At 33.1% G+C, this 16,354-nt stretch overlaps 1 protein-coding gene across 1 annotated transcript in view; it reads left to right on the forward strand.

Annotated features, from left to right (window-relative positions):
• The first annotated feature begins 2,282 nt into the window (after positions 1-2,282).
• The window catches only part of LOC133184096 (bifunctional methylenetetrahydrofolate dehydrogenase/cyclohydrolase, mitochondrial-like), a 140,147-nt gene continuing 126,075 nt past the window's right edge, over positions 2,283-16,354 (forward strand). The window contains exon 1 of the mRNA XM_061318927.1: positions 2,283-2,392. Within this exon, the coding sequence (XP_061174911.1) occupies positions 2,307-2,392 (86 nt within the window). The 5' untranslated portion in view covers positions 2,283-2,306. The remainder of the gene's footprint in view (positions 2,393-16,354) is intronic.

Raw genomic sequence — 16,354 nt, forward strand, 5'->3', positions numbered from 1 at the left:
TAAATCAACAGAATACTGTTTTCAAGACTCAGTTTGTCTTATAGACAGAAACGTAGACTGATTTGATTTGGTTTGATTTGAACAAAATTAGGCCACTGTGCTCTTCCAGAAATAGTCAACGCACTGAGAATTTTTCAATTACATAGTATTTGGTGCAATGAATTATGAATTTACTGACAGAGTGCGTTTTGAGTCTCCTGAAACAAGCAAAATGACCTTTTACGCATACTTTACCCTAATCATTCAAAAAGGTCACAAAATTTTTACTGTACATAGTCGTAAATTTGCGTTACCCTAATCTTGTTTAAATTTTCTACCCGTAATTTGGCTTTAATCAGCTCAGATCATGCAAAATCTTTGCAATAGCACTTCTGTTTAAAATAATTAAAATAAACCCATCCATTTCATAATATAACATTTTTGAATAAGTTTTCCTATTATATCACAAATGTAATAAGTTTCACTATAAATCTTGAAGAATGCTGAGTCACACCGGAAACAGTTATGTCACACGCCGGAAACAGTTATGTCACCCGACGGAAACAGTTATAACACCCTCTCGATCACTTTCACGTGTTTTTATGTTACGCATTTGTAGCTCAGGTTCGACATGTAATGACGTCGGTTTCTAAGCAAATGTAAACAACGGAGCGTAATTCTAACGTCATGAAAGCAAGTTGGATTATTTGTCTAAACTTAAACAATTTTAGACGATTTTTTAATTTTAAAAATGTTATATAACACATACCACATGGCTTCTCGGGTGCCTATACCAGAATGTTTGCCCCTCGGTGACAGGAAAGTCCTGGAGTGTTATGTCACCCTCTGCCTTCGGCATCGGGTGTGTCACCCTCTGCCTTCGGCATCGGGTGACATAACACTCCAGGACTTTCCTGTCACCGAGGGGCAAACATTCTGGTATGTCACCCTCGAAGCCATGTGATATATGTATAATGTAAGCCTGTATAATGCGTAAACTAAGTGCAACATAACCGAAGCGTATTTTCCTGTCGCCATCTTGGTCTAAGGTAACGCACTTTACCCTAGTCCGTTTCTACACAGTGTTGATACCTTTGTCACGCGGCACGTCGTTTTACCCAAATGGACCCAAATGGAACCCAAATGGAAACAAATGGACCCAAATGGAACGCCAAATGGAACCCAAATGGACCCAAATGGAAATCAAAATGGATCAAATGGAAATCAAATGGACCCAAATGGAAACCGAATGGAATATTAAAGATATCCAGTATCGTATTATCAAGTTGTTACTTATTTAAAATGATGAAAATAATGAACTTACAAATGGAGAATATTAATTATTCATTTCTAATACTGTATTTTAAAAAACAAATTAATTTTCTTTGGTATTCTATATATCGGGAAAATTATGGGGGGGGGCACAGGCTCCGTCCCCCCCCCCCCCAGTTCCTACGGCCATGAAAACTATATAAACTTTAAAATGAAATACTTCAATTTTGTATTCAATGATATGCAAAAGTTATTACAAGTAGAAAAAAAGATTAATTCGTATTCTGAAACAATATTAGAAATGAAAAATTAATATTCTCCATTTGCAAGTTCATTATTTTCATCATTTTAAATAAGTAACAACTTGCGAATACGATGATGTATGTTTATTATTCCATTTGGGTCCATTTGATTACCATTTGGGTTCCATTTGGGTCCATTTGGGTAAATCGACGCACCTTTGTCACGTGATATGCATTACAATAACTGTGAAGTACATGTTAGTAACATAGTGTTTTCAAAACAAAATTTACCTTCCCATAAACTTTTTACAATTTATTAATTATTTTAGGCACTGTATATAATTCATATTCGGAAACTTAGTACGTTTTGTTTTTATATCATTTTGGGGAGCAGTTCATGTACCAACTTTTTATAAAATCATAATTAATAAATATCTGAAGGGAAATAAAAAACATATTGAAACGCTGTAACAATCATTTAGATTTAATATTAAGCATTAAAAAAAAACCCTTTTATTTATAACATATTCATGTATGTTATCAATAAGGAATCGTGCTATTAAAATAATAAAATAATAACGTCTCATTTCCCCATGTGCATATTCTTACACAACCACAAATGATAATAAGGACAAAACGATGAGAGTGCAACAATATAATTACAGTCTTTGCTACTTCAATACAAAGTGATTTAGAATATATCGAGCAAATGGAAAAAGTCTAGATCTTGTGCATTATGTCTAGTTGAAATTATATGCAAGATCTAGTTTTACCACAAACTTCCAAAGAAAGGTTGCATGTTAAAGTTACCATATGTTTGCAAGGATGAACATTGTTGGACAAACATGTTTTAACCACTTCTTCTCCACTCCTAAAATATGCACAGTTTTAAGTAAGAGGTGCGTACATTTCTTTGTATTAGCCCTTTCACGATAACTGCTTTACTACTCTTTTGCAGGGCAAATTAATAACGTTGGGCGAAATTTTTGCTGACAGAAAATTAAATGACGTATATTAAACAATTACTTTTACGTCATATTTCACCAAAATATATCATTTTGCCCTGCAAAAGAGCAGTGCCGCAGTTATCGTGAAACAGTCTAGGGAGGGCGTATCATGGATATGGTGGTGTTTTTTTATCTGTCTGTCCACGCTGTCTGTGTGTGGTCAAGTATTTATCAGGTTGGGAACAATTCCCCTGTAGAGATATCATATCGCTAGAGCGCGATTATCTCTCTCTAGAAACAAGAAGAAAAATGTCCCGGAAAGTCTCAAAAGCCCGAGATTTATATTTTGATTCCATCTGTAAACGTGTTCAGGTATGGACTGTTGTCATATCCTGCTCAATGCAGTACTGCTTGATAATTTAGTGCTCCACATTATTGCCCAACGTCACCATTTTTGAAAATATCTAATCAAAAGTGTTTTGGATATTTTTTTCATTAGTGATCAGTTGCGAATCGAGGAATCTTGAAAAAAAGGGGGGGGGGGGAGTTTGGGCTTGGGGTAGGAGCCCATGACCACACCAAAAAAATTGATTATTAAATCTTATGTATATTTTGGACACAAAAGGGGGACCCCCTCTAAATCCGCCAGTGGTGATGACAAATTATTTTTTTTATACACAAGTACTCTTAGATCATCAGATCATAGAGTATTTATCAAGGTATATTTTGTCACATTATGTTTTTGTATATCCTGGGTATAAAGACAAATTCATTGAGGATGCTACTTTTAAAAGTAAAAAACTGACCACCGATATCTAACAACCTTTTAATGCTGTTTTTACATGGTATATGACATTACAACCTTAAAATATTTTGTCAAATTAATGAGACGATCAATTCCCGAAAAAGTGCAAAAAATTATTAATTTTAGTCAAATAGTTTCTGAAATATTCAACACACTGCTCATTGCTTTATTGGCTATTCGGTTGTTATCGGGTACTCCTGGTCCGATGAGTTTTGAAAGTTATCCCCTTTGAACTTGGAAAAGATTTAAAAATTCACAATTTCTAATCATTACCTCGCCCTAATGTAGATTTTCCATAAGATCCATGGAATTCCATAACAAATTCTGTGGAATTCCATGGAAAAAGTGTTCCACGGAATTCCAAGGAATTCTTGAGAGTATTGGGATGGAACTTTTTCCGAATGGTACTGGAAAAGCCTGGAAAAGAGCAGAACAATGCCAGAATAGAAATTTGCGGAAATAGCTGGAATTCCAGGATATTTGGAAATCCAAGGAATTCCATGAAAATACAATGAAAAACTGGAATAATCAAAATAATTTAAGGGCCAAATAATTACAAAAAACTTGACTACATCACAATTTTTCATTAATCTATATTTTCAAAATAAAAAAAAAATCATTTTTGCTTTACAGTGTGTCTGCATGGGGACGAATATTGCATACACACTTCTATATATAATGTAAGCACAATTTTTAAAAAGTAGTCTCACTGAAAGTATTTTACATCAAAGATTATTTAAACAATGTTTAAAAAATCCACAGAAAAATGTCATTACTGGAGGATCACCTTGGTTTTATTAATGAGAATCATGTTATAATATACATACATGTACATGTAGTAAACTCTAGTCTAATCTCAAATATCTGACATTTTCTGATAATAAAATGAAATAGAACAAATCAAAATAGATTTTTAAAAAACATTAATTATGACCTTTAGCTTCATTAAATGACCTTGGGAAAGTTGAAGCCTCAACAGGGTATATTGTGCAACATTTGTATACAGTTACAATGATCTTCCAGTGGTCCATGTACATTTACCATACAAAGTTGGATGACTAGAGTGACAAGCATAGGTATTAAGTACACAAATATCTACTACACAACTATATTTGGAAGTTCTCATAAAATCAACACATGCTATTTTTCCCCCAAACATGCCCCAAGATCCTAATTATGGAAGGTCCTAAACTTCTGAAGTGTTGGCTAGAATCACTTCCTCACTGGTTCTGTTAGAGGGTGGTCAGATAATTGGTGTCATGAATGGATTCACTTTTGGTACGATGGCTTCAAAAGCTCAGCAAGTTTGATGTTGATCATTCCCACAGACACTTCAAACTTTTCTTGCTCAATTTCTGAAAGAAAGTATTACCATAAAGATGTATAATATCTATCTATAAATATATGACAAATAATACAATAAAGCTCTATAAGACAATTGGTTCCTTCAACCTGGCAGATCAGTTTAATACTATAGAATAGGAATTTATTATCTTGCCATTTTTTGTTCAGATTAGGATTAATTCCTTTTTAAAACTAATGGAAGTTGTGAAATTAAAAAAAAAACAAGATGTGTTTGTGAAACATTGATGCCCATATGGCAGCTTATGGCTAAGGTTAGTTTCTCAAATGCAAGTCAGACTCCAAGGTCAAAAGATGATAAATATTGTTACCCAAAGGAAAGTCTTGTCTCGGGGAAAATTACTGTGAAATATGAAAGCCCTAGCACCAAACTTTGTAAAAAGGCGAAGGTTAAAGTTTATTTAAAAGTAAGTCAAATGTCAAGGTCAAGGTCAAATGGTCAAAATTAATAGTGCCCAAGGGAAGGTCTTGTCACAAGAAATATACTTGTGAAATATGAAAGCCCTATCACCAACCATTCAAAAGTTAAGGACAAGGTTAAAGTTTTTAAAAAATGGATCATCAGAGTTGTGGAAAACTTTTTCAGATAGCCAGTCAATCGGACTGGCAAGAAGACAAAATAAGCCGGTCCGAAGTGATTTTTGCCAGTCCGAAATAGTAAGTTGCGAAATTAAAAAAAAAAGCATAACATTTTTTTTTACTTCATTACACATCTATTTACTTAATAATAATATAACATTCAGTCTCCATTTCCAAATACTCTTCCGTTTTCGTTTTTTTTTTTTTTTGTATTTATAACAATTATACTAGATTTCACCGCTTTTGGGCAGGTGACAGTGCTAATTCAGCATATAAACGTAATTTTTTTGAAACATTTATGCATTTGGGAATTATATTAACCTAGAAACTTAAATGAGTCTAAAAAATTGTAGAAATTCTGTGCATCGATAATAAAGATATCAACACGATCGATGGAAAAACGAAATCTGCGACAGTCGGAAGTACTAGATTTACCGCTTTCCCCAACTGTGTTTGAATTCTTTCAGTTGAATTTTTTCATATTTATCTTGTCTTTATCTTTTTCTTTATGTTTTCTACCTAATTCTGCCCCAGTTATAAATTTAACAGATCACGAGCACAATCTGGTTTCACTTTCATTTATAGCCTCGATCTCGTGCAAAGAAAAAAGTATTACGCAATTGCATATAAGGTACGATAATTAAGCTGGGTTCCAAGTGCGCTGATGATAAATAGAAAAACAAAAAACCTTAACCAAAATAGGGGCCGGTCATTTGGACCGACATCGATAGCATTTTTACCGGTCACACGCATTTTTTGCCAGTTTGCCGGCATGACCGGCAGTTTTCCACAACTCTGGATCATAATCAAAGGACAGGGTCAAATTGTTGATATCCAATGGAAGGCCTTGTCACAAGGAATACACCTGTGAAGTATGAAAGCAAAACTTGAATCCCCTTCACCCAAGGATGTTTTGTGACAAGTTTGGTTGACCATGTGGTTCTGAGAAGTCAAAAATGTAAAAATCTGAAAAGTTTACAGTCGACAGACTAACACCAGACACTGATCAGAGAACTCACTTGAGCCTTGAGCTCAGGTGAGCTAAAAAGAAAAGGTTAGAACTAAAGTGTATAAATAAGAGAAATGATTGTCTAAGTTAATTAACCTTGAATATGAAAGAGAACATTGTAAATTATAAACTATGTACCCTTAAAAACATTCAGCAAATAAAGTTAAGGTATGAAAAAAAGTACACATTATTTAATATAATTTATATACCATATAAAACATTCAGTTTTGCTTTGTCAATGACTGGTCTTTTGTCTCTTAAGCTTCTGATTAAAAGCATCTTTAACAGGAGTTTGGACGTCTATGCTGCCTTTGATATATTATCCTCCATATTTGCTTACTCCGTTAACTGACCCTTGAAAGAGGAAAAGACGAATTTATATGCATATGTAGCTGCTTTAAATGCACATTGGCATATTTACAACATAACAAAAATATAGACAAAGCAAATAACATATATGAATATAATAAAATGAATATATAGAATACATTTGTTGTAGGCTTCAGACATGCAAATACATTTTCATATTTTTTTTTTTGAGAAAAATTAAGAAAATATAAATAAACTGTTTTAAATATCTTCCATGCATCAGCAATTCAGAATTGAGTAAGATAATACTAAAACATTAATTAATAAAAACAATGATAGTTTATTTGTGCTGAATGATAATTTGAGCTGGCTCTCACAATTCTCACCAAGTGACTAGATGGCTTAGCATCTACATCTACATATTAGGATCTTTCATCAAACTTGATGATTATCATGATTATATGCCGGCGCTGTGCGAATCGAGTACTTCAACCCTTAAATAATCAAAATAAGTGCCATGAATGATCATGAACATACATTAAAAAAATAAATAGAATTTTTTACATCGTACTCTGTAAATGATAGTAAGTACTAAGGAATTTAGCTTAATTTGGACCAGAGTTCTGAACTGGCCCCAAAGAGGCTGCCAACACCACTGAGCATGGAAGAGAATTCCATAATGTCACTGCATGGGGGAGCAAGCTATGTTTAAATTATCTGTGCAAGTACTAAAGTTCTGAAAGTAAGGAAGACTTGAAATAGAGGCTTGGGTCTACCGCAACTAAGTTGTGCACAACTTTATATCATTTATAGCATTATTAGTCTACCACTGTCTACGTATGTTCTTTCTGTGTTGTAAAGATAGCCAATTTAGATGTTGCAACATGTTGGAGACACTAATAGTGTTATGATATCTGTGTACAATGTAACGTGGACTGTCGTGTTGCAATTGGGGAAAGTGCCACTCGCATATTAGGCCTTTCCAAGTTTTTTCTATGTTTAGCGTCCACCCATCTTTCAGAAACCTACCTACCTATTCGCAAAAAATACACAAGCCAAATAATAAAACACAGACAATATAGTCTTTAAAATGATGTCATTCAAAGCATTTGATTTCATAAATCTATTATTCTCGTAGAAAGATCTATTCTTTTGCAAAAGCAAGGTATTAAATGCTTAAAATATACCTAATATGACATATTTTAGACAGATACTTAGAGAAATTGATAGAATTTAAGGATTTTGACCAGAATAATCAATTTCAGGATGGCGGATTTTGTTTGTTTTTTCTAATATGGGGTGTCAAAAACCAAGGCGCACGCGGACGCCTAACATAGAAAAATCTTGGAATGGCCTTATAGCGAGGTCTAACGACATGTACGGACGGAGGAAATTCAGGTTGAAATCCACACATTGTTCAAACATATGTTGATAAAAGATGTTTAGAGTTGTAGAATAATTATTACAGAAATGAAACTGCGCTCGCCCTAAATGTTTCACCGTCAGGCATTCTATGTGTGTGGTGCCCCAACTGAGGAACACTAGCAGAAGCATATTCATTCAACTTCAAGGACACATAAAATACTGTACATTGTACCTACCATGTCTTAAAATGTCTGCATCTTTTGTACAAATTCCACTCTAATCATTACCAGCAGTTCCCTTCTTCGTGACATTCTCTTTTCTTTTGTCCAACAGTTCAACACGGCATCCGAATTGTTGAATTTTGGTGGTCTGATTAAATTAATTGTTCATCGAGCCTGACATCAATCCCGATGTAATTGTACTATTAGCAGACAGTTTAAAAGAAAAAATCTAAGTTATTTTCCACAGATTTCCAGTGCAGAAAATGTCTAAGTTTCTCTTTTTATCAGCTTTTCCATAGAATCCCACTACTTTCCAAACCTCAAAATGTCTAAGTCCAAATTTGTTTTTCAAATTCCAAAAGATTCCAAAAACTTCCAGAAGCACTTTTAGACTCATGTATGGAAATGTTTGGAATTCCATGGAATTCCAAAACTTTTCCAAACCCTTTGGAAAATCTACATTAGGGCAGCTACAAATGTGCAATTTACAATTCCCAGTTTCTATTTACTTTCTAAGTTATAAATGCACATTTTGTACATGGCATTATGACACATCTAGTTTAAATTACTGCCTCTTTGTAAAAGGTGGGGCCACAAAAGGCAATAAAATTGTACATGGGAATACACGTTTACATAGGGTGGGGCAACTGTGGGGGAGCAAATTTTTACCTAGCAATATACATGTATAGGAAAAAATCTTCTTAAGAACAGCAAGTCTATGTTTAGTCAATTTGATTTGGAAGCATCCTCAGGTAGTATAGATTCAAGTTTGTTCAAGTCTGGGACCCCCCTTCAAGGTTAGGATGGGGCTACTAATTGGGGGATCAAAGTTTTACATAGGAATATTTAGGAAAAATCTTTAAAATCTTCTTATCAAGAACAGGAAAGGCATGTTTAGTTGTATTAAAAAGGAAGCATCCTCAGGTAGTGTTGATTCAAGTTTGTTCAAATCATGATCCCCCCCCCTCAAGGTTAGGATGGGGCTACTAATTGGGGGATCAAAGTTTTACATCGGAATATCAGGGCTCGAGCTGTGATTCGCCATTTGCGCCAATTGCGAATTTTTTCTAAAAGTGGCGAAAAGAAATTCAAAAGTGGTGAAACTGATTTTTTTTTTTTAAATATACCATACAGAAGTGTGTGTACTCTTGGCTATCTCCTTTGTTTATTCAATACGTACAGATTAGCCCCTTTGTTTATTTAATGCAAGCAGATGAGTGAATTCAGGGTGTGAAAACTCCATGAAACTTACAAAACAATGTACGCGTAGGAAATCACGTCTTGCTTGAACGCACACAGCTGACAAGGTAACTTTAGCCTGGAGCAGAAAGGGGATACAAAATTACTTGAAATAATATAAGATGGATTAAACAAGGAAAGACAAAGTGTGTTTTGGAGATGAAGTTAGCTAATAAAAGATTTTAATCAATGAAATATGGATCTATATAAATTGTTTTTTTTAACCGAAAGTAGGAAAACATGATGAAAATTGCAGAGCATGGCTGCTAATTTTACCTGATTAAAGTCAAAATAGTGTGTTCATTATACCATAAACTGACAAAGAGTGAAAGAGATACTGGCTTGGAAACAATACTTTTGTCAATTACGCAGATTTATTTTCAATTACATGTATATGAATTTACATGCATACACCCAGTGTCCAAGTTGTTAAATTAAGCAAAGTTTTAAACCTGATTTTAATTACTTCTTTTCACAATAAATTGTTGATATGATTAAAATTTTCACTTATTATTTTATTTTTTTTCATTTTTAAAAAATTGTCATATATCTTTAATAAGTCTGTAACCCCCCTTCCAGGGCTAAAAAAATGTTATGAACAAGAGGACATCTACTGTCAAGAGTTGGCTAATATCAGTATCAAATTAATTGTATAAATGTAGAAATAATTCCTATATTAGTTTTGTAAGTGGATACAACTTTAAATTTTACAATTTTCAATGCCTGTGATATAAACAAATTGAAATAGTGCTATTAGTGGAGTGTTTAGCATATACACTTGTTGAAATGAGATGTAAGAATGAGATTCCTTTCATCGCGAAAAGTGGCGAAAAATATTTTCGCTCCAGTGGGAGCTCTGCGGAATGTATATGAAAAATCTTTAAAAAATCTTCTTTTCAAGAACAGGAAAGGCATGTTTAGTCTTATTAATATGGAAGCATCATTCAAGTTTGTTCAATTAAATCATGACCCCTGGGGTAGGGTTGTGCCACAATGAGGGATCAAAATTTTTACATTTGAATACACAGGAAAAAAATCTTGAAAAATCTTCTCCTCAAGAACAGCAAAGTTGTGTTTATTCATATTAAAATGGTAGCATCCTCAGGTACTGTAGGTTCATTGAGTTTGATCAAATCATGACCAGTTGGATAGGGTGGGGCCACAATGGGGGGATCAAAGTTTAACATATAAGTAAATAGGGAGAAAATCTTTTTTCCCTTCTTTTCAAGAGCAGCATACCAATGATTAGTCATATTAATATGGAAGCATCTTAAGGTAGTATAAATTCAAGATTATTCAAATCATGACCCCCTGGGGATAGGATAAGGCCACAAAGTGCAATCAAAGTTTAACATTGAAATACATAGGAAATAAAAATCTTCTCAAGAACAGCAAAGCCATGATTGGTCATATTCATATGGGAGCATTCTCTGGTATTTTAGAATCAAGTCTGATCATATTATGATCCTCAGTGTTGGCTGCATGGGGCTACAATGTATTATCAAAGTTTTACATAATTTTCCTTTGTATTAAATTATTTTAAAATCTTGTTTTTGAAACAGCAAAGCCATGATTGGTCATAAAAAAGGAAGCATCATTAGGTAGTGTAGAATCAAGTTTGTTTAAATCATGAAACCTGCAGATAAGGTGGGGCCACAACAGGGAATCAAAGTAACACAAAGGAATATAAAGGATATATCAATAAAAATTTTCTTCTCAAGAACAGCAAATCCATGATAAGTAGAAGTATTTCAGAAGAATCTTTAGGTGTTGTAGATGCAAGTGTGTTCAAATCATGTCCCTGGGGGTAGGGCAAGGCCTCAGTAGAAGATCTAGATCACTTTTATATTTAAAGTTTACAATATTGAACCAAAATTCTGATTATTCCTAGCAAAAGTGCTCAGGTGATCGATGTTGCCCATGGGCCTCAATTTAAAAAAAAAAAAAAAATGACCCCCTAGGTCATAGGAGGGGACACAATGGGTGACAAAAAATTTAACATGGGAATCCTTGGATAAATCTTTAAAAATCTTCCTCTTAAGATTGGTCATATAAGAATGGAAGCATACCCAGGTAGTTTAGATTCGAGTTTATTTAACTACTGATGCTGGGGAGTAGGGAAGGGCTATAATGGAGAATCAAACAACAGAACACATAGACAAAAATCTTTGAAAATCTTCTCAAGAACAGAAAAGCCATGATTGACTAATATTCACATGGAAGCATCTTCAGATAGTGTAGATTCAAGTTTGTTCAAATCATGACCCCAAGGGTATAGGGAGAGGCCACAATGGGTGATCAGAGTTTCACATGGGAATACATAGGATAAATCTTTAAAAATCTTCCCCTCAAAAACAGAAAGCCATGATTGGCCATGTATACTTATAAATTAATAAATTTTGCAAATAAACTCCGAAACGGGTGTACCAGAGATCTTAAAATACTCCTCTAAGAATACACTAGATACAAGATGATGTCCGTAAACTATATTTAGATTTCACTCACATAGTAAGTATCGTACATTAAATTAAAAGTCTACTTTCATTTCCGATAAACAGCCATGAAATAGCAAAAACCTGAGTACGGTGGCGGTTCTGTTGGCGGATCTTAGTTACTTGCAATTTTTAATGAAACTGACAACAAGCAATCGTTTATTTATTTCATAAAATGTCGTCACTGAATTATTCAATCAAAATTTGATTTAAATGATATAAAAGAAATAAGTTGTGATAACTGATTAAAAAGGAAAATGTGCAAATTATTTTTGTCATTACCGATCTTAATATTGACGGAAGCTTCTAGAACATCATATAGCATCGAGCCCGATGTTAAGTACCAGTCCATATAAAAATCAGACAAAATGTGTATAAAAGTGATACATGAAGGTTCTCAGAATTTGATGATTTTTCACACATAGATTTCTTTTGCGCTATGATCCATGTATATAAAATAAAAAATGTTTTGGTTCATGGTTACTATGGAAACCTGGCCAAAGAAATTTCCCTAGCAACCGGCCACTTTTTCCATGTGGTAAGGCGAAAAGTCACCTATCTTTTAAGACTTGATATGAAATGTAAATAGGAATAAAATTATTATGAAGATACACATTTTAAGTGTTTTAACAACCCAACACATAGATATCAGATTTAAAGATAGTTCTGTGATAGACATTGGAAGATGTACATGTTTTGGATTTTTTGCTGATTCAGCATTTTTCTTGATTTTGGCAATATTCAAGGTCAAATTAAAATTTGCATCTAAAAATTACAGCTTTTGCGTGCATTTCACGTTAAAGTAGAAGAATTTCCCTGATGAAATCCGAATTCAAACACGTGGGATTTTTGAAAATTAGTGCCCGTTGTCTAGCAACAATAATGGATGTTTTGATAAATGAACAGTGAATAATTGTGAAGTGTTACAAAGAAATATTGCATAAGTTGTTATCTTAGGGTACCAGAAATAAATTTTAAAGTGATAGAGTATAAATCAGACTTCTTAGCAAACTAATGACTATTGTACAATTACTTATCTCCATGGCAACAGCGAATTCCCCATAGCAACAAGGCGACAAAGCTTAATTTTGGTAGATATTCATGTACAGTAGTAAGAAATGTTTCAAAGTAGATGGGCGAACATAGCCTGCAGAAAGCCTATAGCTTCAGATATATAAAAATCATGCTCAGTTTGTGAATTTAGTATTTAGAGTAAAGTTCTCATTATTGAAATTTATGAAATTATGATAAACAAAACTTTTCTGAGGAAAATTTTCTCGGCAAAATTTATTCTTTTATTAAAAAAATTAATGTGGTATTCGTGGGTTCGAACCCTAGCAATAAAAATCCTGAGTATTATTTTCTTTTGAGACTAGCATGCTAACCACTAGACTACACAAGTCCTGATGAATAGTGGCATTTAAATCATGTTTGTGATATGACCCTTGACTTAATGGACTTCAAGTATTTCTCGAAAAGATGCAAATGTTATGTCAAAAAAGTATATTTTTAAGGTATAGTGGGTCATTGCTCCATATTTTTGGTAACCAAAAAATTTATATTTTTATGCAAACTTTGAGGATTAACTTTCAAAAAGGTGGAGCAAAGACCCACTCATATCGAAAAATAGTATTATAGTATGAGAAAATGACTCTTTTTTCCCGCTTTAGTGTGTGTCTAATATTTCACAGGCAAATAATTTCAATCTTTGAGGTATTTTTGCAAATTATAGAGATTTTACATAAAGTATAATTTAATTTTAGACGAAATATCAAGGAAATTTTGATATAATTGAAATTTAATTTTTCATCTTCATGTTTGTCACACTATAGGCTTATCGCTCGTCATGTTCACCCATCTCCTTTAGTCCTAAAATTGCAGTTTAGCAAATTTAAAATGCATTTTGGATCTCATAAAAGTATTTTTGTTACATAAAGTTCCCCATGGGAACGATTTTGAGCATATAACAACCACTTGATTACACTGAGTGTTTGAAAGAATTACCTCGACTCTTATATTTGAACGGGGAAATACATAGTCACTGAATTTCTTTAAACTTGTTTATGTGTTGTCAAAGAATTAAATAGCATTAACTCATATAAGGCAAAAACGTGTTGCTATGTAACATGGTTATTTGGCAACGTGCCCTGAATTTTGAAAACTAAAATGTATAAACACGTTCAGAGTCCCATTGATAAAGTTAACAGCAATTCAGAAATATGGAAATGACCGTGTCCAAAAGTCAAAAACTTGCTGTCGTGTATGCAAATGGACAATGTAATTTTGATCTAATGAAAGTATTTTTATATTTACATATCCCATGGAAACAATTTTGAACACATACATGTAACGACTAAGATGTATCTGATAAAGAGTTAAAGCAATTTTTTATATAACCATTGTCTTGAAGAAGAGTAAATGGCACACAGATCCTAGGTAGAATTCAATGTACTCATCTTGAATATTCACTAGAATATTCTGCAATCATAACTTTAAACTTTAAGATGACGCATTTTTACCATGGAAACCCTTTGTTACTATGGAAACATGTCCTTTAATGCTGATTTATTAGATTCGAACGAATTAGGAAGATCTTTAATCAATGGAGCTTTCATTTAGTTATATTTAATCAACTTATTTAGGGAGCAGAAAACTTCCATGAAATCTTTGAACTCATTTCTCATAATGTACGTTAGAAAAAAAAAATGTCACTCTAATGTCAAAAATCAATGATCTTTATGAGAAATATAATAAGATGTGACATGTTTTCACCATGTTTTGTAAAATAAAAATAAAATTAGAGATATCCTATATATTAGTCATTCAAAAGCCTTCATTTTTGAGGGTGTTTATGCCATCTACGTACAATATGACCATTTGCACAGAAACTTGTCATGCATTTAACATACAGGTCTGATATTTGATCATATTTAAAAGGAAGCTTCATTCTTTATGTACAATAAAGGTTGAAATCATATTAAGAGGTCAAAGGTCAAATACTGTGATGTTGTCTACTGGTTGTTTTAATTTTTTAGGCATTATTTTTTTTTAAATCGTCAAAATATATTAAACCGCTGGTTCAATTTTCCTCATTTTGACACATTTTAATGTTGATTCCATTTTAATCATTCTTTTGTTTTTTCTTAAATATTGAATATGTAATTTATTTTCTGAACTTATAATGTAGCTTATTTACATGTGAATTTTCAATTCCCAGGCTATTTATGTTCAATTTTTACACCACAATTTACTTAAATATAATGATATCAATATATTTTACTGAATTATAGTAAGAAAAGGGTTACCTTAATGAACAGCATCACACAATTTGCAAAATACTGATTGGTTATTTTTAAAACAACGAATATTTCCAAATCAAATGACTGATTTCACAGTCTTCTTATAGGAGTCAGATAGGCCAAATTTTAAACTATGTGGGGGAAGAAAATTGCTGAATTCCTTTCATCTTACATATGAAGAGAAATTTTATATACTAGAAAATATCAAAGTTTTCAAAAATTAAATTTGAGGAAATTTTTTGGCCTATCAACTACCTTCAAGACTGCAAATATATTTTTTTTCTTTCGACTAGCAATGCTGATAAAACACCCATGTTCATGTCCAGGGAAAATTGTCTGTATCAATAAACTAGAGGTAAAGTTTCAAAAGACTTTACAAAAAATGTTTACTTAAGATGGTTTATTTTTTGTCAATGCAATATCTGATCTAAATTGATAAAAATACGGAATAATACGAAAGCCTATTAGGATCAATCTATGAAGAAGAAAAAATTTAAAAGGCGTTATTACGCCTTTTCAAAAGGCGTTATTACATGTACGCCTTTTCAAAGGCTTTCCAAAAGGCGTTATTACGCCTTTCCAAAAGGCGTTGTTATGCCTTTTGAAGAGCCATTATTATGCCTTTGACAGGCCCGTGCTTTAAAAGGGGGGGGGGGGGGAGACCTCCCAAAAAACTGACAAGCAAACAAAACCCCCCCCCCCGACTAAAAACTACTAAACTGTCTAAACTGGAGGGGAATCTTTTTATACCTTTTCGGCAAAACTTTATTTAATTTAAATGCAATGATTTGCCAGAGTTTGACCATACTGCATCAAAATGCCATACTGCATCAAAATGTTAAGGGACCAAGCAGTCAATACATGAATTTGTGTATTTAAACTATAGCAAGACTATTCTCCCAAAAAGTGGGGTGGGGGAGCCCCCCCCCCCCCCCTTTTCACACGTACTACTGGCCTGATTGAAAAGGCTTTATATCCAAAAATGGAAAAGCTTTATTTTATATTAATAAATACTTAAAAGATTGAATAAAAACCATCTTTATTTATGCAATATTTTAAAGTATTTTCTATATTCCTGCACATCTCGCAGTTAACTGTTTACATGTACATGCGTATTAAGAGAAGTCAACACTCTGCTTGTGGAAATCAAGGATACAGGCAGATACAGCCTGGGTCTTTGCTTGCCATGTATTAAAAATTCAAGTCAATTTTGAAAATATTTTTCTCTCCTCTT

The sequence above is a fragment of the Saccostrea echinata genome, unplaced genomic scaffold, assembly GCF_033153115.1.
Source record: "Saccostrea echinata isolate AGI-Se365-2 ecotype Australia unplaced genomic scaffold, CSIRO_AGI_Sech_v1 ptg000010l, whole genome shotgun sequence".
NCBI classification, from domain to species: domain Eukaryota; kingdom Metazoa; phylum Mollusca; class Bivalvia; order Ostreida; family Ostreidae; genus Saccostrea; species Saccostrea echinata.